Source organism: Phoenix dactylifera, chromosome 13 (genome assembly GCF_051530095.1).
Source record: "Phoenix dactylifera cultivar Ajwa chromosome 13, Ajwa_hap1_PhDact_Kaust_v1.1, whole genome shotgun sequence".
In the NCBI taxonomy this organism is placed as follows: domain Eukaryota; kingdom Viridiplantae; phylum Streptophyta; class Magnoliopsida; order Arecales; family Arecaceae; genus Phoenix; species Phoenix dactylifera.
In genome coordinates, this window is record NC_143202.1 from 376935 (window position 1) to 402065 (window position 25131).

Below are 25131 nucleotides of genomic sequence, written 5' to 3' on the forward strand. Positions count from 1 at the left end.
ACAAGATAGAGAATGACTACAGTAGTATATCGTACTTAACGGTCAAACCAAGAAAGAATACGAAAAAGATGATACAAAAGGTAAATCAAGCCAGCTCTCTCACATAGGTCAGCTCTAACAAATTATGTCATATCCTTTATGTGAAATGTTTAATGGTGATTCCGTGCTTCCACCAACTCATGGAGTTTTTCTTTTTAAATTTTTATTTTTTTATGGAAAGGATTTGTACTACTTCCCGATTCAAAACAAATTATTCAGATTCTATTACACGAGGAAGTAGACATATTTCAATCTTTGCAGGATTCTTTGAAAGAGTTTAGATGTTGAATACTGCATTTTTTGTTGGCAAGCAGCAAGTTTGACAAGAACTAAATCCATTAAGTAATAAGACAGTAAAATGAGCACTTTGTGCAGTTCATCAACTTGGTCAGGCGAACCATGCCTATGAAGAAGAAAGCACTCCAACATGCCTTCTAGGAAAACAAAGTAGCAAAACATCAGCTTCCTTAAATGGCCGACTATTCGAGTGACAAAACAAGAATGACAGGATCAGGTCTTCTACTTTGTCACAAAATGAGAAAGAACCTGCGAAATCAAAACTTTAGAAAGCTTCCATATAACACTTAAAACACTTAAAACGGGGTTTTGACAGATTCCCTGAAAGTTTGTAATCTCTATGGTGCCTGGTTTTCATGGTCAGCTGCGGCTTTGTTTTCAGTAGCAGCTGCAGTTTGGTTATCATTGGCAGCCGCTTCAAATGTCTCTCCTGCCACAAGCTCAGGCACATCATCATCGTCATCCACCTTAGCAGCAGCACCAGCGCCAGGTGACTGCTTCTGGAACTGTTCTGCCAGCTTCCTCAGGTTGTCCAAGTTATCAGGGCCTGAATAAGAGAAGTTAGAGTTTAGTAATTAACACAGTCATGCATTACAAAAAAACCAGGGCACTGAAAGTCTTTTAATTGGCAGATTGCTATTGGAACATCATTTAAAAAAAACTCCCATCAATTCTGTATAACTTAGGAATGTAAGTTAACAAATAAATGAATAAGAAACACAGGAATTTAAACCGTCCTTCGTTCAGCAAATATGGAAGATATGATACCATAGGATATATGTACTTGCAAATTGGCAAACCCAAAAGAAAAGGGTAAAAAATTAAAAAAAAACACTCCAGTAAGTAATAAGGATTAAAAAAATGGTAGTCTGGCAGGGTCGAGCCCAGCTCCCAAACTTGTCATAAACAAATGCTAGAGGCAATGGAAATTTGACATCATAGTATACAAGCAAAATGGAAAAAAAAAAACTTGAATAATTGTGCCTTAGGTAAGGCAATCGATAGTCAGCTGCTTAGTTGCCGTAATCGGAAGTGAGTATGGGAGAGGAGGGTGTGTGGGGAAGCGGATGATTGCAGAAAGCCAGCTACTAAAGTTCAGCATAATCAATAAGCACAGAGTAAGGGCATTCAAGTCATATGGGGACTGGCAAGTTATTACAAGGCAGATTATAAGCGAAAACTGGTCTTGGTGAAAGCAGATAAGCAGTATGATTTGATCATGCAAGAAAACATACCCAGTTGGTTGATGATCCCAGGCAGCAGATCTTGAAGTCCTGTCACCATGAAGTGCCACGTGTGAGCTGTAAATATTCAGGAAAGCTAGCAAGAACAGACTTGCTTTATGAAAAAGAAAATGGTTTTTATACGGAAAGAATATTTTTTAAATTTTGGTTGACAATCTTGGACATAATATCGTATCATGTTTGTGGCCACTATGACAGCAGAAAACCTCCAGCAGGAAAACTAGTCCTTCAACCTGTAGGGTTGTGCAGTGTGACTACTACTTCTGGTAACATCATGATACTTGATTCAATGATTACAAACAAAATTCCATGCTGGTGGGAATACATGCAATAATTTGCCGGCAGACACAAGTGTGTCCATGTTTTTTTTTTTTTTTTTTTTGGGGTTGGGGGGGGGGGTTTCTTTAGTCATGATTATAAGCTAGAGAGAAGAGTACTTTTTGTCTGGGGAGAACCGCTAACTACCCACGTATTTGCTGCAATTGAAGCTTGCACTGGACAAATAAAGAAAAAAACTACTTAGTCACAACTGAGCAATTCTGGAAAATAATTATCACTTCATTCTCTCAGTTTACACGATGTGCTTTTTACCCTTAGGGTTCACAAATTGGATGACAATATCATCTTTAAAGATGTTGACTTCTTCAATGGCAGGGATAGCATTTACCCCTATTCTTTTCAAAGTGCTTTGAAGCCTCTTGTCATTTGTTGGCGTGGTCTTGTGGATTGCCTTCTTCTTCCTAATGGACACAACTAAATAGAATGAAGACGTAGGGAAGAAAAATCATAAATCATTGCCCAAATAAAAAAAATTAAAATTCTTTTTTCCTGAACATTAGAAGTGTTAAAATTATATGCCCAAATATAAGTTTTACAACATTCATATAATCAAGCTATCCAATTCTTAAGATAAATTAATGCTAAGAGACATCAGCAATTACGTAATTAAAATCACAAATCATTACCCAAATCAAATTCTTCCTTCCTAAACAATAGAAGTGGTCGTTTCACATGCACACATTGTATCTGTGCACATGTGCTGTAGGATTTCAACTATGTTTAAGTAAATAAACTTTACCAAAACATCCATCCAAATTATGCTGTCCAATCAATAAGAGATATCAAGGGTTTACTTAATTTTAACATCCACCAAAATAAGGTCCGCCAAACCAATACCGGAATCCGTACCAGTCAGCAGACGAATTAGTATGATATCAGTTCGGTACTGTACCGACACACGGTACGCTGTGGTGCACCGGTTTAGAACCAGCGCACCCAATTTTTTTTAGTTTTTCAAGTTTAATTAATTGATAATCAATCTTTTTCAACTTTTTCAATAATTTTAAGTTTAATTTGATTATTTTTTGACATTTTTTTGATGTTTTTATGATCTCCAAAATGATGCATCTTATTGTTTTAAAATGATACAAAACATAAAATGATTAGTGAAATGTTGCATGCTATAAGAAACAACATAAAAATATCCTCAAATCAAGTAGTGAGGTGAAAAATATAAAATAATACAATCAATTATATATATTTAAAGTACAACATACATATCGATAACTAAAATCTCGTCGAATGGCAATACTTCTCGTGGATATCCGGATCATTAACATAGTCAGGAAGCACATCGGTCCATCCCTATAATCAAGAAGCATTGTAGTCATATATGTTCATCTCATAAGGAACGCGCTCTAGGCTATAAGCACTCTCGAATCTCTCGTTGAAACTTTGGCTCTAAGAAATGTCCTCTAACTAATAAAATGGTTAATAAAACAGTTGTAAAGGGGCCCATCCGAATAAGCCAGCAGTAAAATCCAACCCGTAAGATACTCTGGATTGCATAAGTAGTAGCCATCGGAAGATGCCTCAGACGGACCATATCCATATATGTATCCCTATGGATCATAAACTGCCTATGACTGTGGATAATAGGATTTAAATATACGACTCGGAACCTGATACATCTGCAAATCGTACTCCACATGCAAGATCATCTGTAGCTACATCGTGTCCTCCTAAATGACCTCGAGGAGCTCGTCTCCTATATGTAATCGTATTCTTGTGGGCTCTACCAGATCGTGCACCATGGTCCCCATCCTATGTAGCATGTGTAAATTGGGACTCACTGGTGAATCGAAGACCATCCTGACTGTCTCATAAACGGTAGTTTCATATCCTCCACTCCCTTGCCAGTAGATCCATGACCACCAAAACTGCTGCTTCTGATCTGAATCTAAGTAAACTGGCTTCTCCACACTCTTCATTGAGGTTGTAGATGTCATTTGTTCTTTTTTTTTTGTGTGCTAGACAGCTGCCTGCTTATTCTTCGTGCCACTCACTGCATGCTTACCCTTCGTGCCACTTGCTGCATGCTTACCACTTGTGCCACTCGCTGCCTTGTTATGTTGGAAGGGTGTATGTCGCCCTCTTGACCAAGTCAACCGGATAGCATAGTGGCCTTATCTAAGCATCTCTCGATCATATCTCTGAGAGGATGTTTCAGACAGAGTCATGTGGTGACCCCTACAGCTGTGGCTCATCAGCTGAAAGGATGCATGGAATATTGCTCTCTGTCCATTGCCTTACATTGACCCTAACCTTCCTGGCTACGAAACTGATCAGTCGTGGAGGCAATCCTTACTCATCAAGCTTTGGCTCCTGCTACTGGCCCACAAGCCATCCAATTATAGGATCATCCTCATCATCAATGAAAGCACTATGAATCACATCTGCATACTTTAGCTCTTCTTCTGCCTAAATACACTTCAACCTCAACCTCAGATTATAGTGACATATACAATATCGTTGAGGCGTTTCTGTGTCAAACAATTCCTCCACTTGCTGTGGATAAGGGCAAAGATTGACCAGTTGTGCTCACAGCCACTCGAGAACCTTTAGGAGAGAATCCGAATAGCTAGCTGTTTAAATTTTTCGTGGACAAACCAAAATAAATCCACCATTCAGCTGCAAAAATATTAAAAAAAATTACATAAAAGATACTATCATATTAGTAGCTATCTAGCGCCAGGTAAATATCCTCCTGATGTGTAATATACCTCAATTCATATTTTTCTTACTTATGACAGCTGTCGAAACTCGAAAGCTGTCCGTGCCCTCTCTAAATATTTTGGTTTGTGAAAAAAAACCGTGTTGTAATATATTAACAATTGAATATACCAATTAACTTATACATATCACTTAAGTTAACTTACCTCTTCTAGACATAAGGCCACGACTTTTGGATCAGACTCTATTTTGTAAATCACATTACATAGAGCGGCCAGAGGTTTCTCATCCATATCGAGTCCAGCTACGATGCACTGAAACCTCGGATGCATGTAATATGCTACATATAGAGTTTGTTATTATCTTAGTAAAATTGTACAAGTGCAGAAACAGTTTAATTTTCAATGTTCTTGATTACCTGCTAGATGCAAGTCTCTACCCATTTGTTAGTCCCATCGCTGATCAATGATGTCGATGTACACTTGGGCATACTTCGAATCTGCTTGATTTAAATTTTTGCCCTCTCCATCATATGATACAAGAAGCCCATTTGAGGTACCTCTCGCTGTCCATAGCCCGAAGTACTTCATACAATGGTCTGATAACCTTCACTATCATAGTAGCCTACTGCCAGAACATCTGCCTCATCACCAGGTCTCCGACAATGCTCCCTTCAGTGTTGGCCCTCGTAAATCTAATTTTCTGCCACTCGGAACTTTCAAATATCTAGCGTAGGGCTGCTTTTTTCTCAAGAAGAATATCAAGTACAACATAGTTGGTAGCAAATCGTGTAACTCCTAATCTCAAGATCTCTACTACATACTTTCTCATTAGTAAAAAGACCCATGTTTAGTTATAAATATATCTAACAATGATTTGGGTTGTCTCCACTATCTGCTTTACCCTATAAATTTTTGCAATGTTTATCAACATAAGGTCGATACAATATGCAGCACATAGGATCCAGAAAATATGGTTGCCGCTATCGTCGCCGCTCCATCAAGATATTTCTAGCGGTCTTATATTGTGGCCCATTATCAATGATGATCTGCACGACATTCTTCTCTTTTACTTGATCAATTACCTCTTTTATCAAACTTAGGATGTATATATCGTCCTGCACCTGATTGGAAGCATCAACCGACTTATGGAAGACAGTCTTCATATCACAATATGTAAGAAAGTTGACAATGCTCTGTCTAGTAAGATCGATCTAACCATCACACATCACTGTCAGTCCGTATGTGGGCCACTTGCTTTTATATAAGGCAATCCACTTTTCTAGCTCTTCAATATTGTCAAAAAGCTCACTGTAGATGTTTTTCGGTCCTAAAAAATCTACATCGGGACCGATAGCTTGTATAAAAAAATGGCAGACCTATAATACGTATTGTTTGCCACATTCACTAGGATGTGGCTAAAGTAGAAGCAAGATCAAATAGCTTGCCACAAATTCTTCTTATCCTTCTTCAACATTGTGTCAACCCTCTGCTGCTTCGAATTTCTGTTAGAGAAGGCATGTAGATCTAAATCATAAATGGTGGCTCCTGATAAAATCTCCCCTGATGACTTTTTTGCTACCAAAAGCTTCCAATATAGATGCAATATAGCCACCACCTCTACTGACGGCCTCCTTAACTGAGAAAGTCCTCTTGAACTCTGCATCTTTTCTGCTGCTTGCAAAACCAAAACCTGACTTATAGTATGAGGGCCCAAATTGAGGCCTATGCCTGGCCACCTCATCCTGCTGCTACTGATCATTCAGGCTCGTCAGCATGACAGTCTGAATCTGTGCCTCATCATCTGGAGCGAATGCCTTTTTTGACTCTTTAAAATGATAGAAAGGTGACTCTGCCACTCGGTAGTCTACCTCCATCTTCTTCTTGAAAATTCTCTCATTCGCTGCTCTGAATTTAACGAAGTGCTTCTTCAACTATCGAACCTTCTGTGCATATTTGCGGCACATAGATATATCGTAATAACCACCAACTAAGTGCTGCTTCAATCTGATTACTCTTCCTCTCTTAAACTCTATGTTGCATCGATTGTACCTCCAATAGTAACAACCCGAGAGCATTTACCCACGATCCCAATCAATATTACACTGACTCCTTTTTCTTTGATAGTCCATTCCTGCAGATTTATCAAGTACGTCAGTTTATCAATTATTTAAAATTATCAAAATTTATTATAATAAAGATAATTTTCTTACCACAAACAATATATCTGATTTATCTAATACATAATACTAATTTTTCATATTTTTTAATTTATTTATATATTTTTAATAATTTTTAAATTTTAAAAAATATTTAAATAACATAAATTCAGAAACATATATTTTATACTTCAGAAAATACTCTGAAATATGTAATATGTACTACTAATATTTTATAATTTTTGGAATTAATTAGATATTTTTAATTATTTTTAAATTTTTAAAATAATTTTTAAATATAAATATTTAAAAATTAAATTCAGCTCAGATCCATATAGAATCCAACAATGGATGCTGCATATATTTTTTTAGGCCCATGGGCATGCATCTAATGCCAATTATTTCTTAATTTTTTAAAATTTAGGCCTAGGCCACTATGCGCATAATCGCATTAAAACTTGAATAAATAGGCACCAAATTTTGCTGGATAGTAGTTTGCATACCGCTAACTTCTGATTTTATATTTTTTTAATTTTATTATATATATTAAATCAAAAATATTTTTTTAAAATTTTTAAAAATTATATATAATTCGAAAATTAAAAAAATTTATGTCATCGTGTAGATCATCCATAGATCTATAACATATCGTAAAATCAAGCCCAAATCAAAAATTTTGGTATAATCTCTCCTTATATTGCAAATTTCAAGCTTTTTTTAGAGCCAAAAAAATTGGAAGGAACGAGATAGGGGAGAGAAAGCACATCTTATTTAGGCTTGAATTTTTTTTGCAATCGCGCTAAATAGGTATGATTTTGTAAATTGGAAGAAAGAGGGAGCGGTTTAGACTTTAAAGTCTAAATTACCAAACAAAGAACAAGATATTGAAAAGGAAAAAGGGGGAGGGGGCCCGATTTCAAACCGAGTTGACTGGGTGCGAATCGGACAGTTCGCACCGAGTTTGAACGGAACTGGCCAGTTCCGAACGATTATGACTGGTTCGCAGTCGGTTCTGGCCGGTTTGGTCCAAGTTCGGTTCGCACCGAGTTCGAACGGACTGACCGGTTTCGAACGGTTATGGCTAGTTCGCGGCGATTCTGACTGGTTCGATTTGAGTCCGGTTCGCACCGAGTTCGAATGGAACTGGCCGGTTTCGAACGGTTATGGCTGGTTCACAACCGGTTCGGGGCCAGAGCCGAATTTAATAGATGAACTGACCCGATTCCCCACTAGGTTGACTCGATACTAGCCGAACCAGGCAATTCGGTCCGGTTCAACCAACCTTGCACCAAAATGCTTACCCTGTCTATGGGGTTGGCTTCATTATTCAAGACACATCCGCTAAAATTTATAAAACTTTCATTTCTCATTAACTATTAAAGAACACCATATAAATTACCAATGTAATTATCAACCACAAGCTAATAACAGGTTTCTAATTTCTCCAGACATTTATTGCATATTCTCTGTCAAGAACTTTCACAAGCACTTCGGCCATATTATATCCTTAACCACTCAAAATGTTGCTCTAGAGAATCTAGATGGTATACTCTCATAGTAGGTAATTAAGTGAAAAACTTTAGAACCTGCGCATACTGCCCCTTCCACCAGTGCGAACTGCACCGGCCATCTTCATGAGCTTCTCCCTATCCATCTGCACAGCGAAAAGAAATGTAAAGAATTGATGGGTACATATCATTCAAAAGAATTTGCAGAGGAAAGTATGACACATCACAAGAGTATAGGTAAAAGACTTTATACCCAAAACGACGAGGAAATGCATAGGTGAAAGTGCAATCAGCCATGACAACAATGATTACGATACAATTTTATCTAGAGTTTTAGGAATCAACAATGTAAAAGTCAAACACAAGGATACCAAAAATATTCCAACAAGAATGTAATATAAGGGAGTTGTTGCAACTATATAACCACAAAGGGAAAAAGCAGAGAGGCGTGACAAAGATCACCATTTGGTGACTGGTCAAAGATCAAATAGAAGTGCTCCCTGAGATGGGCTTTGCCTGAAAGTAGCTAATAATTTCAAATTTTGCATGTCAAAAGATCCTCATGAAATAGATGACATATGGATGTAGATAAGCTTTGAAAGAGAATTTCCAAAAAATGATGTAGCTGTTGTTATATTTAAGAATAATAATTACCCTTTCAAAGTGTTGGTATAGATCTTGTTATGGAAAGCTCAGAAACCACAGAGCATCAGACCAACAAACTATAGATGCAAAGGTCAGTAATTGTAACCATGGTTGAGATCTCGAGGTGGCAAGTAATCTACCCTGGGATTGGGAGATAGATGCAACCAGCTACTCTCAAAGATTATTCTAATCCTCAGTGTGAGCAAGTATAATGCAAGTATGGTCATAATCAGACACAATGCGCATGCTTACAGCCTTTCAGCACTTCTTTCAAGGTCTATAAAGTAGCTCCAGATATGCTATTGCTAGTATCCAGGATAGCTGAGGAGCCCCCCTTATTTTACTCAGGATGTTTGTTAGTGATGGAAACAAGATGGGCATTTCACAAACAACTGGTTTATTATAGGTAAGATAATCTGACCATAATTGGGAAAATAGTGATCCATTGTTGACAAAAGTGCACTTTTTCACTGCCTCAAGTTCGCTAAATACGAAGTTCTAGAAAAAATAATTACATATATGTACGTATTCATGCAGGGGAGGGTAATAGCTGAGGATATATTCCCATTCAAATTACCTGCAAATTGCAAATGTTTTGAAACCATAGAAGATTTTCTGATACGTGGAAATTCAGGAAATCAGGCAGTTCTTAGAGCTGAATTTGTATGGACGATCATTCAACTTCGTATTCACGTTATCTGACAAGGATAAGTTGATAGGATCTTCACTTAGTTAAATTTTATTATAGAAATGATGAATAAGACCATGTAGTTGAGCATGTGCATGTTTCTTAGCATGGAATCAATCTAGCAGCTCATAGATCACGACCTTCTCCTCTAGGACTTTGAGGCGTGTTTCATGTTTAGCAAGCTACCATTAAAAAGGAGAGCTTTATATATCAAGAACTCATCAATCAATCATAGCAATCTATTATGTTAAAAATCAACATGTAACACAACCATCAAGAATAATTGAAACTAGGAAACTCCTTACACACAGTCACTTCTACACGCTTAGGAGGCAAACAACAAAGACATAAAGCGTTAGTTTTAGAATTTTAATTCACAAGTACAAAAGCATTTTTAGCATTCTATTGCATATATTATACACGAATAAAACTCTAAGATGAAACAAGATCATATAAAGATCTAAATAGAGAGCATAAAAAGGAAAAAAAAAGACTGAATTCCCCTGGTGAAGCCAAGTACCAGAGAGCAACCCTAGATGGAAGCAAACCCTTCCAATTTAGACAACCAACAGGATCTACCAAGACCTAACCTAGAATCCAGTTCGTTTAGGAAAAGCCACAGAACCCTAAAACCCTTTCAATGAGAATCCCTAAACCCTAACATCACCGACTAGAGAATGAAAGGGGTAAAAGGAAAAAAAATAGAATAGCCTATTGCTGATAGACATAACCGAGAGGAGAAGAAGAAGAAGAGAGAATACCTTCGGGGATTTCAAGGATTGATAGGAGAGGAAAGAAGATGGCGAAGGGGAACGACGCTGCAAGAGCAAAAGCTCACTTCCAGCAACAACGCGTCCGTGGGCGGCCCGGGCGTAGACGAAGATATTCTCAGGGAGGTCGAAATTACCAAAATAACCCCGATTTCCACAGATGGTCGCCCGTCGGACCCGACCCGAATCCTGAGCCTGAACACTGCAAATGAGTCCTGTGTTCAGGCTCCTTTGGCCTGGTTGCATGGTTCATGGTTCGCAGGGGGCCCAAGCCTAAACCTGTTTCATGGTTCGCAGGGGCCCATTTGGCCAGGTTGCACGGAGTCCTGAATCAGTCCTGGTGTCCCGACCGGACCCAACACAAGACCCACATGTCACGGATGGCCCATCTAATGGACAATGATATTTCTGCATAAATTTGAAATCCTAGTCCTAGAGCCAGCTAATTTGGATTGGTTACATGTCAAACAACAGGCTGTTTGGTTGCCTGCATCTCCAACCAAAAATTATTATTATTGTATTCCAGCTTCGCTTACTCTTCTTCCAGGAGTTGTATTTCTTTGTAGATGTCAGGAACTCGACTTCAAGGAATGCTATCTAGTCCTTCTAGGCTTGCAATTTATCCTGGACTGACATATATGCATCCAGGGCAAGCTTAACTTCTTCTTCAAAGAAAGAGATCTTGACTTCTAGATCATCGGTGGAAGTAGTTATGGCATCTATTTCCTTGGTCAGGTCAGCCAATGAATGGTGAATATTAGAAAGGTTGGCTATTCTATGGCAAAGATCATCAGCTTGAGTTGCTGAGAGGTAGACTGAATGTTGAAGGGTTGAGTTGCATTTGAAAAATTGGCTATGCTCTCCACAGAAACTAATTCATTGATTGGGGTGGTGGGAAAGTGATGCAAAAGCAACAACTTCTTAGCCATCCTCACTTCTATAGTAGTGTCAGGTGATGAATAGTCGAGACGGGTATTACCCAATCGGGCTAGATTGGGACAGTTTGGGATTACATCAATCACGTATATATGTTGATCGTACTTGCAGATAATTGGCTTGAACATTAATTTATAAACAATTAACTAGAAGAATCTGATCTCCATGGCACATGAGGATGCTTGGAGTTGCAACAGCCACTGCTACTCCTTTCATTTCATTTTGTCAACATTTTATTGAACTTTAGTAAACAAAGTTCACAGGGATAACAACATACAAGTTCATAATATCATTATTTAGAGTACACAGATAAAGTTCACAGGGACAGCAACATACAAGTTTATGATATCATTATTTAGAGTACACAGATAAAGTTCATAGGGATGGCAACATACAAGTTCATAATATCCTCCTTATTTAGAGTACACAGACGACAGGAAGCCCCTCCTAAGACACATCCAATTCAACTGTTCTATTAGACGACCACAAGAACGCTGAGATATCCTTATTAGACAACATCCCTTACTTTATTATTTGGAAGAGCAAGAGATTATCTCATCATTTGATCTATTGTTTGTATTGCTTCCAGGCTCATATAACGATTCTGAGGATTCCATGTCGATTGCATGATCTTCCCTGAACACCTTGTCTAGAGATGATAGAAAAGGCTTTGATGGCATTTGCAAATCCTCCATTTTCTTTTCTAACATCTCTACAACTTGGCTCATAGATGGTCTCTCTGCCGGATTCATTTGTATACACCGTAGTGCTATCATTAGGAGTCTCTTTGCAATTTCCTTTTCATCATCAGTGGCATCCTCCATTTCCAAGTCTCTTCCTTGATCAAGCTGGTCATAAATCCACGAGGGGAAGTAGATTTGGCTGCTTCGTGGAGCATGTGGGTTTAGATTCTGCCTTCTGCCTGCCATTTCCATCAATAACATCCCAAAACTATAAACATCAGACATGTAAGAGACTTCACCTACCTTTTCATAGAATAGTTCAGGGGCCATGTATCCCATGATTCCTCTTGCAGCAGTTACCGAAACCTTACTCTCTTCCATAGGATGGAGTTTTGCTAATCCAAAGTCAGATACCTTTAAGCCTGCAAATGGGTCGGATCGACACGTAACCCGACCCGTGCAGACCCGACCCGCGTAGACCTGACCCGACCCGATCCGACCCGCGTAGATCCGACTCGACCCGAATTTGAGGACCCGTGGGTCCGGGTCAGATCCGAAAATTGGATCCGAATTATTTTTTATGTCAAGTCTAGGTTTACCGAACGAACCCGATCTGATGCGAATGAACCCGAAGAGAGAGAGAGAGAGAGAGAGGGAGAGAAAGGGGAAAAACTCTAAGGGGAGTAGGAAGGATAGCAACAGGCACATAGGTTCATAGGAGCCAATGGAACCTCGGCCCGTCAGGATTCTCTCTCCATCTATTACACTGTTGATACCTGTGGTGCCTCGGTAGCTGGTTTTTTTTTTTTCCCTTCTGTTTTTTGGTTTTTGTTTCCTTTAACTTTTGAAGAGAGAAAGTGAGGGGACGCTGAACTGAATATGGGTCATGTGCCAGTTTTCTGCGATGGAATTGGATTTTGGAAGAAGGTCTGGGATTTTTTTTTGCCCTCGTGACAGGGGAGCTGGAAGACACCAAGTTCCGTATAACCAGTCATATGGATAAAAAATAGTGTGGTATGAAATTTGGCTTGTAGACCGACTTAGTTAGCACGTCACGGGCCCTTCGTTCTGACTGGAGGTCAATTGCAAGTCTTTCAAGTCATGGGTCGCCCAGCACCTCATAATTATGATATGACCAAATTAGATTTGCCCAAATTCTCCCCCCAAAAGCACAAAAAAATGGGATCCGATTCGAACCCGAACCCAATCCGATTCGGATCCGGACCGATCCGAAGCCGACTCGAATCCGATCCGATTCGATCCGATCTTCAACCAGATTGGGTCTTGGTCCAAAATTAGGATCCGAACAAAAAACCGAATCGGATCGGGGTCACTCCGGACCTGATCCGACCCGACCCATTTGCACTCGTAGATATCTTGGGGTTGAATTTGTCATCCAAAGGATGTTGTGAGGCTTGATATCAAAATATAAAATTTGCATGTCACAACCTCGATGAAGATATTCAATCCCTCGTGCTATTCCGAGTGCTATATCCTGCATCTTCTCCCAACTCAAAGCCTCAGCCTTCCCTTCTTGGGAATATATATACTTATCTAGTGATCCATTGGACATGAATTCATAAACTAAAGCTCTGTTTGAACCATCAAAGCAAAAATCAATGAGTTGCACCACATTGGTGTGATGAATCCTTCCAATGGTAGACACTTCATTGATAAAATCCTGCCCATTTCCTTTGGCCTTCTCTAAAATCTTAATTGCCACTGGACGGCTCGTCGTAAGCTTTCCCTTGAACACAGAACCATAACCTCCTTGGCCCAATTTTTCTTTAAATTGATTGGTCATCTTCTTGATATGCCGATAAGAGTACCGGATGGGCATGGAATTCCTTTAGTCATTCAAGAAATCTTCGATTCTGCTGTCCATTGATCTAGGCTTCCTTCGTAATTTGTACACAAGGTAGACCATCAAGCATGATATCCCAATGATTGTTCGTCCTGGTATGATAACAACTCCTATGCAAAGAGAGACATTAAGAGATTTTCAGATGAACATAGCAACAAGGTCACTAGTAGTTGCAAGATAAACAACCAACTGTACCTTCCACGACAAGGATCTCTTTTACAGCATCCGCCAATATATCAAAAAAATAACCCAAGCAGTTGAAGAACGTCAGTCTTGTTGAGAAATAAAAAAATATTGTCATTCAGTAAAAATGATTTCCAAAGGTCTTACCTAGTATAATGAACGTTAATAGTTCGAAGAAACCTGCATGAGACCAAAACAAATATTTCAATAAATGTTTTCAACATTTTGAACCATATATGTTCCTTCGCAAATGTTTGATTCCAATGAACCTTGAAGGGCTAGGCCTGCTTATCCCTCTTCGGTCTTTGGACCTTCTTTTACTCATTCATACCTCAATAAAATATTGGGTGAGTCTTTTCGCTCAAAAATAATATTTTATATTAATTAACAATATTTTATTGCTCATCAAGCTAATGATTTCTGGATGAAAGCACTAAAATTAAATATATGCAATCCTTATCTCTACTATTGCACTAGAAACTTTTACAAATAGGACTCCTCCTTAATGATAATTACTAAAGTACTATGCAACTCTTCACACCATATCCATATCATAGTCTATAATATTTTCACTTTTTTCTTTTAAATTTTTTTTCTTTTAGTTCCCTCTCTAAGACCGTGTGTATTGCACATTTTGGTATAGAACTTTGTCGTTTTTTAACTCCACCTTTAAAATAATTAATAAAATGCTACACAACTTTCAATAACTTCTTAAGGTAGGCCGTGGAACTTGATATAATGATATTTTTGCTTTTTTTTTCCTTCACAAACATGTGCTTTGCACCTACCTGATACTAATTATTTCAAAAGTTTCTGAATTTTCTCCATACTCGTGGACCTCCGCTAATGCTACTTTTCTTCTCATTTTTAATTCTTTTCTTTTACTCTATCTCTCCATTTTGATTCACATGCATTGTATATGCAAATCACTAGTGCAAAATGAGGCAAAGAAACAGAGATATAATTACAGAGTTCTGCAACCTAAATATAAACATGAAAAGAGTAACTAATTTGTCAGTTTAGATTTTATTTTGAGATGCATAAAAACTTCTTTTATGCATATCCTTCGAAAAGCTTTTTTTTAGATGCAACTTACATTTATGAGATAATATGTGATATTTTTTTTAAGAATGGAGGTACAAATGTTGAAATTTAGAACTATATGGATAAGTTGATGTTAGTACAATTATATTGAATGATATTTGAAAGAGAGTTGATAGATAGATAGTCCTAATTTGTTTTTTTTTTCTTTCCTATGAAAAAAATGCTCTTTTATTATAGTGTGTGTGTGGGGGAGGGGGGGGGACGATTTTACAATTACATGATGGCTTGTTGGCAAAAATTACATGCATAAATAAATAAATACTTATTTAGATTGAAACGCCCGCATTATAGCACATGTCATATTCTAGTCTCTACTATCTTGTACTCATTTCATATCCCAACAAAATATGCTAAAAAAAAGATTATATTTATTAATTATATTTTATATATCATCAAGCTATGATATGCCAATAAATGAACTAAAATGAAATACACACTATTCTTATGCCTCCTCCACATTTGAAGAAGCCCGGGCTTGGGATGAACCTGCGCCAAGCACAAAGGCTCTTGTGAGCGACCCTATCGCCTTACTCACAGAATATCAAAGAAAAAAGAAAAAGGAGGACAGCTCTCCGAGCGACTGAGAAGACAAAGAACACCTACCCGAGACTTCACCGGAGAAGACAATCGAAGAAAGGAGGGAATCCGCCTCGAAATACTCTGGAAAGCTCCAAGAAAGCTCAAGAGCAACGATGGCGGCCGGAAAGAAGGGTGGAAGCAAGGAAAATCAAATGAGGGCCCTAGAGCCTCTCTAAGGCTTCATATAGCCTACCCAATGGCTCAGATCGGCTAACCTGGGCAGCCGAGTAGCTGGATCTTGCCGCGTGGCAGACTCAGACGCTCCCCCAACGAATCCTCCCGGATCGCGATATTAAAGGCAAAGTGATTATGATGGCCGCCTCGGATAACAGGGCATTGATGATTGGCCACCTTGGAGGATGGGGCCTTGATGATTGACCCTTCGCTCTCCACCAGGCGCACCGACGGGCCCTTAATGATTGGCCCTTTGCATTCCACCAAGCAACGCCTCGAAAGGGAGCGCGCACGCAATGCATTGAAGAGCTCCTACAGCCATTTTTGCTTGGAATGACGTGGCAATTTGAACCACCCAAGCTCGGCTCAAGAAGCTCAGCCTGAAGCCACCCCCAAAAATACAAGAAGTGTACTATGCTCGGTGCATACATCTTCATGAGCATCGGGCTACAGTACAGGATGATCGATAGCTCGGCTACTTTCTTCGCCCGAGCCAAAAGGCGACTCGGACTCGTAAGTCGGAGGGCAAATGATGGGAGGCAAAATGGATCGTCCTACCTCAGCGTGGGACCACCCAATTTCAGCCAAACAGACCTCAGCGCTGAGCAGGCAGACCTCGGCCCAGCCAAGAGCCAGGTCGACCTCAGCCCCACCAAGAGCTAGACCAACCTCCACCAGAGGCCGGAGCCAACCTCGGCCCCGCCACCGTACCTAGCCACATCATGATACTCCCATCAAGGGCCATACCCTGCCATGCCTGTCAAGAGTCATACCCTGCCACGTCTGTCGATGCCATGCCGTTCACAAGAACGATCTAGACCGTGTGCCTCAAGCAAGCCCTGACTGCACGCTACTTGGCTAAAGCCATCTCCTCCCATGATGAGGACGGGCCATACCTCCGCCACCTGGGTACCTCTGCGAGGACTATAAATAGCCCACATCAGGTAATGCTTGGGACCTTTTTTGGACCAACTAAGATCCGCTCTAACTTAAGCATCGGAGGGCCCTCACTAGAATCCACCGGTGAGGCTTTGTGCATGTACGCCGGCATATGGGAGGTGTTGTCCTTTCTTCGGCCCACCCGGCGGCTCCTCCGACTCCTCCGGCGTGGTCACCCTCAGGACAGATTTCAACCACAACAGTCTCGAACCTCAGCCAATGCTACTCTTCTCATTTTTCTTTCCTTTTCTTTTGCTCCATCTCACTATTTTGACTCATACACATCATATACATTTCTCTAGTTTAAAATGATGCACAGAAACAAAGATGCAACTAGAGAGTTTCGTCACCAAAACATAAACATGCAGAGAGAATAGCTAATTCGCATGCTTACATTTATTTTATCATGGGTTTCGTGAAAACTTTTTTTGAATGTATCATTCAAAAAGCTTTTTTCAGATGCGATTGACATTTATGAGATAGTGTGTGAATTTTTTAAGAATGGGGGTATTAAGACTTTATGAATAAGTTGAAGTTAGTGCACACCAAAATTGATAGGAAATTGATAAATCCAATTTTAGTTTGCCTTATTATTTTTTTCTCTTTTTATTGAAAAGTTTGATCTTTTTAATATTGTACAAATATGTAGTATAACAATTTTTTCTTTAGTAAGTAATTGCGCTATGGTTAGCAGATGAAATCACATGCACAAATAGATAATTGCTTATTAGGATTATTTTGGTTCTCCTCCTTTTTCCAATTAGTGTATGAGCACATACAAAATTATGTTTAGGATTTAAAGAAAAAAGAAAATTAGTTGTAGAAAAAAGAGAGACCACAAGAGCAAGGCTACTCATTTTTATATACAGATAAAGAGAGAAAAAAAGAGTGAGAAAGATAGATAAGTACTAGCCGCAGTCCTCTCACCATTGCCTTTTATCAATTCTAGGTTCAAGATCAAAACCCTAAAAGTTTGGAACAAAAGGGAGAAGTAGAAGAGGAAATAGAGAAACTAGGAGTATAATTTTCTTTATAATGAATTTGACAAAATCACCTTCAAATTATTATGTATTTATAATTTTTGTTTCTTTGTTTTATACGAAGAGAGTAGAGAAGAGGGGCTTCTTGTAGGAATCATCACAACTCCAACTTATTAATAAAATAAAATAAAATATTTTTTTGTCTTTTAGTATTGGTCTATGCTAATTACACTGAGTTTGTCTTTTAGTTTATCTTTTAGTGGGAGATAGCAGTATTTCCATCTTTTAGTGAAAGTGGAACATATGAGAATGTGGGTTTTACTTAATGATAGTGAGGGATCTTAGAGTGTGGTGGCTTTTGCTTTTGGATGGCTTTTTTTGTGTAAGAGAGAACCAAGTTTGGTTGTCGGCATACAAACTTTTTGAATAATTTTTTGCTTTTGGGTGGCTTCTTTGAATTTGATTTGCATTGAAAGATATCCTATTCTACATATTATCAGAGCCATAAACTTTGAGATCGGTGATTTATGAGTGTAGATCAGCATAGTTGAAGTACATCTCGCAATTCAATATGAGTGTGCTAGTGCAAGCATGTGGACTCTTATTCTTATGATTCAATAGGTAAATCATCATGGCTGATGCTACTATCATTTATTTATTTTCCGTCCTCCGAGTGTGTCAAATAAACTTGTTTCCCAGCTAACTTGCCAGAGAAGTTGTAGGACAAGTCTAATAGTTGGATAGATATGTGTATAGGCATGCCACCAGCATTAGAGCAATCAAAAAGATGGTGATCAAAAAGAGGATACGAGTAGCATTGGTCTAGATCTCTTGACCTTCAAGAACTTTGCCACTATCACACTACTGTTCGAAGAAGATGTATTTGGATCTGCATAGAGGCGGAGTCTAGGCTACGATAGTAAAACTCTAAGTTAACACTACTCTTAAGGTAGAAATCTATTAGTAAAATAAGCTAAAATAAAATAAGATGCATTGATAAGTTGGATTGTTCAAAAGTTCTTAATAAAGAATAATTACATTTCTTTATACTAAGAAATAGAATAACCGAACACAATCATTGATCCCTGTAACTACCCAGATCGCAATGATCCTCAACAGTTTCGAAGGTTCACTCCCATGATCTCATGCGTAGGGTAACCACGAATCACATCACTATTTAATGTCCTTCGGCTTGTGACTTGTATCGGTGCATCGTGGTTAATCATGGCCAGGTTCCAATCTTTCGGCCTACCCATCCCCATCATGGCCAAATTCTATCTCTTCAGCCTACTCCTCCATATTTAGGGTGATTTATAGCTGAACTCTATCTAGTTTAGTAAGGGTCACGTAACCTTTATGCATTCTTATTCTATTTAACTTGATCCACATGGCATGTGCTCGTGATCACCAGCTAGATTGTTGAAATAGGGTATAAACAATCTATATGTGGTGTAAACACCATCTCTCTTAATTGAATAAGAAAATTGAACAATGTTAACTATGGCTATTGGATGTTCTGCATCAAGTCTTACTTGATCAAATAAAACTTATGAAAGATCATTGATGGGACAGATATAGTGATGCCACTAGAAACTCTGGATAATGAAGAAGTAAGGAAAGTGTTGATGATAAAGGTAATAAGGTTAGGCATATTCTTCAAATCAATATGGATGAAAATAATCATCAGCATATTCAAGACATAGAGGATCTTAAGAGGGCATGAGATATTCTCGGAGCCATCCACTTAAAGTCTAATGATGCTCGGCTTCAATTTTTGGAGAATAAGATTGGTGCTCTCAAACAAGATAATCTTAAGATCTCCCAATATTTTCTTAAATAAAAAAATTATTTGATGAGTTTGGCATGCTTGATGAAATTTCTTACTATGGTGGAAATAAATGGCATATACTATTGATTCATGGTATGAATAAAGAGTATGGTGCTTATATACTTTCTATCTCTAGATGAGCTGGCAGAATTGGAAAATCTACCTATTAATCAAGAAGTGCTTAATACTTAAATATGTAATTGGACTATATCCCCTAAAAAGAAAATCTTATTTTTTGATAGTAAAGTTAAAATTAAGAAATGGAATAATAAATTTAAAAATTCAGAAAAAAAAGGTTAGTTGAAGAATCTAAGAAGGCCAAAAAATTTTAATTAGAAGAAAAATAATAAATTCGAGGAAAATTATAATAGATGTTAAAAATTTGGTCATGAAATTGAAGATTGCAAGGTGACACTCTAATAGTCTAAATGGCACTCTATACTTCAAGGTATCAGGGAGAGAAGGGTATTGATAACTAGGCTCTCACTACTTCCATCGTTGATGCCAATTGCCTTAATAACCAGGTCAAACATTAATTCTTCTCATGATTGGATTATTGATTCTAAACGTTCTAATTACTTTGCTAGCCATAGAGAGATATTGGATTCTCTACATGATTATACTGGTTCTAATGCTATTGCTACAACTGATGATTCACTTTATCTTATTAAAAATATTAGTGACTTATCTCTCATACCATCTACCGGTTCTTCTATTTCTATATATAATATATATTGCATGCCTGGTATGAATAAAAATTTGATTTTTGTCTCACAAATCGTGGATAAAAGGTATCCATTTTATTTGGGCCTATTACTATTGAGATTTATGTTAATGTTAGCTTCTGAAAAACTTATTACTCAAGATAAAAAAATTAACAAAATTTATATTATATCTGCTGGTAATTCTTATGTAGTTCAGACTATTAAGTAAGACATAGCACAACTGATTTGCGGTATGCTAGATGTACTTATGCAAATTATGACAGACTTCAAGACATGCAGAGTAAAGGACTAGTTGATAGACTTCCTAGAATCAAAGTGAATACTAGCATTAACTTGCACTGAATGCCAATAAGGAAAGATGCACAAGCTATCCTTTAAGAGACCGGAACAAGATCTTCTTGGCTACTATAGTTGATACATTCAGATCTCATTGGAAGGATGCTATTTCTTACACCACATCTAGACCAACTGCCATCAAGAGGCTGATACTCCAGTAGCAACATTTATGTTAAGTCCGGTCAGTGCAGACTGAGTGAATATGGTGTACATCCAAGGAAAGATGCACAAGCTATCCTTTAAGAGACCAAAACAAGATCTTCTTGGCTACTACAGTTGATACATTCAGATCTCATTGGAAGGATGCTATTTCTTACACCACATCTAGACCAGCTTCAATCAATAGGCTGATACTCTAGTGGCAACATTATGTTTAAGTCCGGTCAATGCAAACTGAGTGAATATGGTATACATCCAAGGGTGCGAGAATTATCGATGTATGATGATCTATGATGAATCCGTATGGAGTGGAGTCTAGGGATGATGGTTGGTAGTTCGAAATCCCCTTCTATTGGTCTGAGGGTGCGCCACATGGGGGGCCTTACCGCTTGTCCACAAAGAATTCTTTTATGTAAATGCTTCAATTTGTGATGAAAGGTCGACTAATGGCTACAACTACCCATGCACAGGAGGAGTGGTCAAACTATCTACCATGCATGGGAATAGTGGCCCATGTGGCATACAATAACAAGCATAAGTATCTATTATGAGCAATGATACCCAACTTCACACTACCTATGATGTGAGAGGTGGTGTTTACACCATATCTCGACAACTAAGCTAGAAGCCGTGAGTAAGCACCACATGGATAGGATAAGATGAAGTAAAGATAAATGAAAATCACATGACCCTTGCTGGGTTGGAAAGAGTCCGACCATAAGAAATCTTACCTATGGCATAGACCGAAGAGGATGAGTTCAACCATGGTATTGATAGGTAGGCCAAAAGCTCAACACTTGGCCATAATAAATCATAATGCAAGGAAAATGGCTAGTGGGAGTAGGCCAAAGTGATTGAATCGGTCTTCAAGACATTCACAAAGTGCAGAAGATCATATTGTAGGATGGAGTGAAGAAACATAACTAATGTGAGCATCCAAATAAGTCCAAACCAAGAAGAGATAAATAATGGCAAGACAGTTGCAAAAAAACTATGCCGACAATTGTGCATAGTAGAGGATAACCGGCGTCAGCTATCAAAACTGTCAAAAGTGGAGGCCAGACATAGTGGCAACTGTCAAAGTATGCATTTAATGTTTGTTAGTATAAATAAGTGAAAATTATAATTTATGGATCATCGACAATCAAATCAATGCATTTTATCATATTTTAGTTGACCGTAGTTTCTATCTTAGGAGTAGGAGTAACTTAGACTTCTACTACCTTATCTTACTTTGATACCAACTTTATCCAATCAAAGAGAAGAAATAATTTCCTCAACTTGCCCAACTCAAATATCTTAAAAAAAAATTTAGAAAAAGACGAAAAATTACGAAAGTAGAGTTTACATCACCTTTTCTTACATTGATGATCCACACACTATAAAAGAAGGTATATGCTCTCTATCTATAATAGTAGTGAGGTCCGCTTTTGCACAATACAGATCAGATTCCTTTCCTAGATCAAATAGGACTAAATTTTAAAAATAAATATGACTAATAGAAATAATCATTAAAAATAAATTTTACAGAATGTAGATCTCAACTCCTACATTAACTTTATGTTTTGCCGCTTCGCCTAATTTGTTTTTGGTTAAACACCTGATCAAAGTTTTTTTCGAAAAAAAAAAAACTTTCTATTTGACCAGCCTATTTTAGAGCCCAAACGATAGAATTTAACCCAGTTTACAAAAGTATTGGCCCAAAGTTGTAGATTTCGAAAAGTTACCCAATTTTTTTAAAAAAAGATTATTTTAATCGGATGTCATATGACCAAATTATGAGCTCTAGAAGTTTGGCGCCCGATTTGACTTTCTAATGTCGCGGATTTTGATCTTGGGCACTGTTCAACCCTATCCATAATGGCCAAAGTGATCTACTCCGAGTCCTACTTATAATGGCTAAAGTGATGGACAGCAAGTCTGATAATCTTTTTGAATTACGGTAAAAATGAAAAAAATAGTTCGAGAGGCATTTAGATTTTCTCTGCTTCCATATGTAATTGTAAGATCAAAATCATCAAAGATCCTTTAAAATAAAAAAAAAATCTCTTCTTTCTTTCAACAACTAAATATTTTTTTAATGCAAAATTTTAATGCAAAATCTATAAAATTTAAATTGGATCAAGGAGTTATTGTGATAACGTTGGTGGAAGGTTATTAGGAACTCACAGAAGGCGGATCCGAACGGATGATTTGTGCATTCATCATAACAGTGCCGGTGCGCCCTCTGCCCGTAAACGTAAAAGCGGGGACCTGTATAGTACGACACTTCTGTCAGATAAAATTCTGAGGGGGATTGAAGGAGAAGAAGTTGGTGAAAGAAGACCACATTCATAATCCGAACATTGCTGCCCTTTAGCCACGCAGTCACGACACAGCATGGGGACCTTCCACGATATGTAAAATCCTCTTAGCAAAACGTCTTGAACCGCGGCCTGCGTACGATTCCGAAGCATGCCCGCCACAGGCACCGTCCCTGCGGTAGCGCAGCTCTTCCGAAGATCTGCCACCGTCGCATCCCCCGCCAGCGCATACAAGTACTCTTTGGAGGAGGAAGAGTTATCGACACAAGAAGCGACGGGGACATGTAACGAAGGATCGTCCACCGATGATGCGGGGCAAGTTACGAACGCGACGCTGTTGCTGCTTCGGTTCATGTCGAAGGGATCTCCATACTTGAATTTGCTCGGACGCAAGAAGGGTAGAGACTGCCGGGAGAGGTCGGCGAGGACGACGCGGGCCACCTGGTCCTCGTAGGAGATCTCCTCCACGTAGTACTTGGTCGAATACAGCTCCAAGACGGCTCGGTTCTGATCACAGGTGAGTTGGTACTGGGGATCGCCGCAGGTGGAAGGATCGGTGGTCAGGCGAAAGGGGTAGCTTATGTTCCGGAGATCTCCGCAAGAAGAAGGCCGGCAGTCCTCTCCGGAGGCGATGGTATGCGTTAACAGCAAGATGGCTATAATGGAGGCCAGCCGTCTCGGGTCCATGGATGGAGGCGATAAGGCTCCAAAGAGCGGTGGATTTGGGTAAATATTGTACTCGGGACTTGGGACAGGAAATGCCGATTGCAAGTTCGTCCCCCCAAAAGTTCATCAAGGAAGTGCTGCCTAATTTTCCACAAGAAAATTCATCAAGCATCCTCTCGGCTTATCTGATTCCTACACTGAAGTGCTGCCTAATGTTCCACAAGAAATTAATGCATGTTTGACTCAGGAAGCTTCCTCCCGGCTGATTTGATTCCAAGGTGATGTTGAAGTCACTGAGGCAGTCTTGCATTTTTTTCCTCCCTTCTTGTATTTCTGTTTGGATGTATTATTAGCCGACTGGATGGATTGATTTTGTTTGGCAGAAAGCAAAGACGGAAACTCAGCTGGAAATTTCGCGTGGAAAAAATCGTACGGTCAGTATTTTGTTCGAGCTCCTTGCGCGTGAGCAATCATTTCCATGATTAGGATGAGCTTGACCTCATAGCTTAGATCAGTTTCTTCCTGCGTTGTCTTCTTACCTGTGACTATTCAGCAGCAAGGAATTGATTGAAGTGATCACTCTGTTCATGGAAAAGCCTTGGAGGCTGAAAGAGTGCATATTATGCCCTGTTCACCGCAAAGGGCTATGGGACGCCTGATTGGGAGTTATTTATGATTGTAAGGAGGCCACAACTTGCTACCGTTGCAATCTTTGTACGTGTGAAGAAGGATGGGTAGCTTAGGTGCCCTCTGTACTATTCTCTTCTTCTTCTTTTTGGATATTGGAGCTAGCAAAGATGATTGTCCGACTTCAAGATGCTGTCCGAACAGCCACGAAATCAGATTCCCGTTTCCGAGAAGTGACCACCCAGAGTACTGTGGCTATCCAGGATTCGAGCTGGCTTGCCAGGGTAATGACACTATCATCAAGCTTCCATCATCCGGAGTTTTTCCTATAGCACACATCGATTATGCTGGACAGATGCTCCGTCTTGAATTAAAATTCTGCCCTGCATCCATCCTCTTGAACCTTGATGTTTCCAACTCGCCTTTCCGCTTCTACAGTTACGGCCTGGAAGGCGAGCCTGACAATTGGACATTCCTCAACTGTTCAACAGCCTATTCAATTACAAAAACGATTATTCGACTGTTCAACAGCCGTTACGTTTACGTCGATTATCGTTATGATGAAATCGACTGCCTCAGTGAATCCGATAATCACATCTTCGCCGTGCCATCATCTTCGAGCTTGGTTGAGATACCAAAATCTTGCACACCCATAAAGACCATTCAAGTGATACGGCCATATAT

At 38.9% G+C, this 25131-nt stretch overlaps 2 protein-coding genes and 1 pseudogene across 3 annotated transcripts; all 3 read right to left on the reverse strand.

Annotated features, from left to right (window-relative positions):
• Positions 1–283: 283 nt before the first annotated feature.
• LOC103697543 (nascent polypeptide-associated complex subunit beta) lies at positions 284–10490 on the reverse strand. Of its 2 annotated transcripts, XM_088709703.2 has the most exons (7): positions 10353–10465; positions 8337–8404; positions 2172–2320; positions 2018–2074; positions 1572–1610; positions 830–883; positions 284–560 (listed from the first exon to the last, which is right to left on the reverse strand). In XM_088709703.2, coding segments are annotated over exons 2-7 (369 nt in total). In that variant the 5' UTR covers positions 10353–10465; the 3' UTR covers positions 284–558. The 2 variants fall into 2 exon arrangements, with proteins under 2 accessions (XP_088565829.1, XP_008777643.1); XM_008779421.6 differs by having other exon boundaries at positions 284–883; positions 10353–10490.
• A 1337-nt stretch (positions 10491–11827) lies between these two features.
• Positions 11828–12310, reverse strand: LOC103697544 (rust resistance kinase Lr10 pseudogene; annotated as a pseudogene).
• Positions 12311–12926: 616 nt separating this feature from the next.
• On the reverse strand, positions 12927–24573 carry LOC103697545 (wall-associated receptor kinase carboxy-terminal protein). Its single transcript, XM_088709686.2, has 5 exons — positions 23181–24573; positions 23021–23104; positions 14175–14207; positions 14040–14057; positions 12927–13954 (listed from the first exon to the last, which is right to left on the reverse strand). The coding sequence occupies exons 1-5, from the start codon at positions 23839–23841 to the stop codon at positions 13830–13832; spliced, it is 921 nt and encodes a 306-aa protein (XP_088565812.2). The 5' UTR covers positions 23842–24573; the 3' UTR covers positions 12927–13829.
• Between the last annotated feature and the right edge of the window lie 558 nt (positions 24574–25131).

Excerpts from the sequence above, each read along its gene's own strand:
- LOC103697545 (XM_088709686.2), bottom strand. The coding sequence starts at position 23,841 with ATGGACCCGAGACGGCTGGCCTCCATTATAGCCATCTTGCTGTTAACG. Across the intron at positions 23,105-23,180 it reads GCAATGTTCGGATTATGAAT|GTCCCCGCTTTTACGTTTAC; the intron begins GTGGTCTTCTTT and ends CGTACTATACAG. Across the intron at positions 14,208-23,020 it reads TCCGTTCGGATCCGCCTTCT|GTTTCTTCGAACTATTAACG; the intron begins GTGAGTTCCTAA and ends GGTCTCATGCAG.
- LOC103697543 (XM_008779421.6), bottom strand. The coding sequence starts at position 8,404 with ATGGATAGGGAGAAGCTCATGAAGATGGCCGGTGCAGTTCGCACTGGT. Across the intron at positions 1,611-2,017 it reads CGGTTCTCCCCAGACAAAAA|GACTTCAAGATCTGCTGCCT; the intron begins GTACTCTTCTCT and ends TCATGGTGACAG. Across the intron at positions 884-1,571 it reads TGGGATCATCAACCAACTGG|GCCCTGATAACTTGGACAAC; the intron begins GTATGTTTTCTT and ends TCTCTTATTCAG.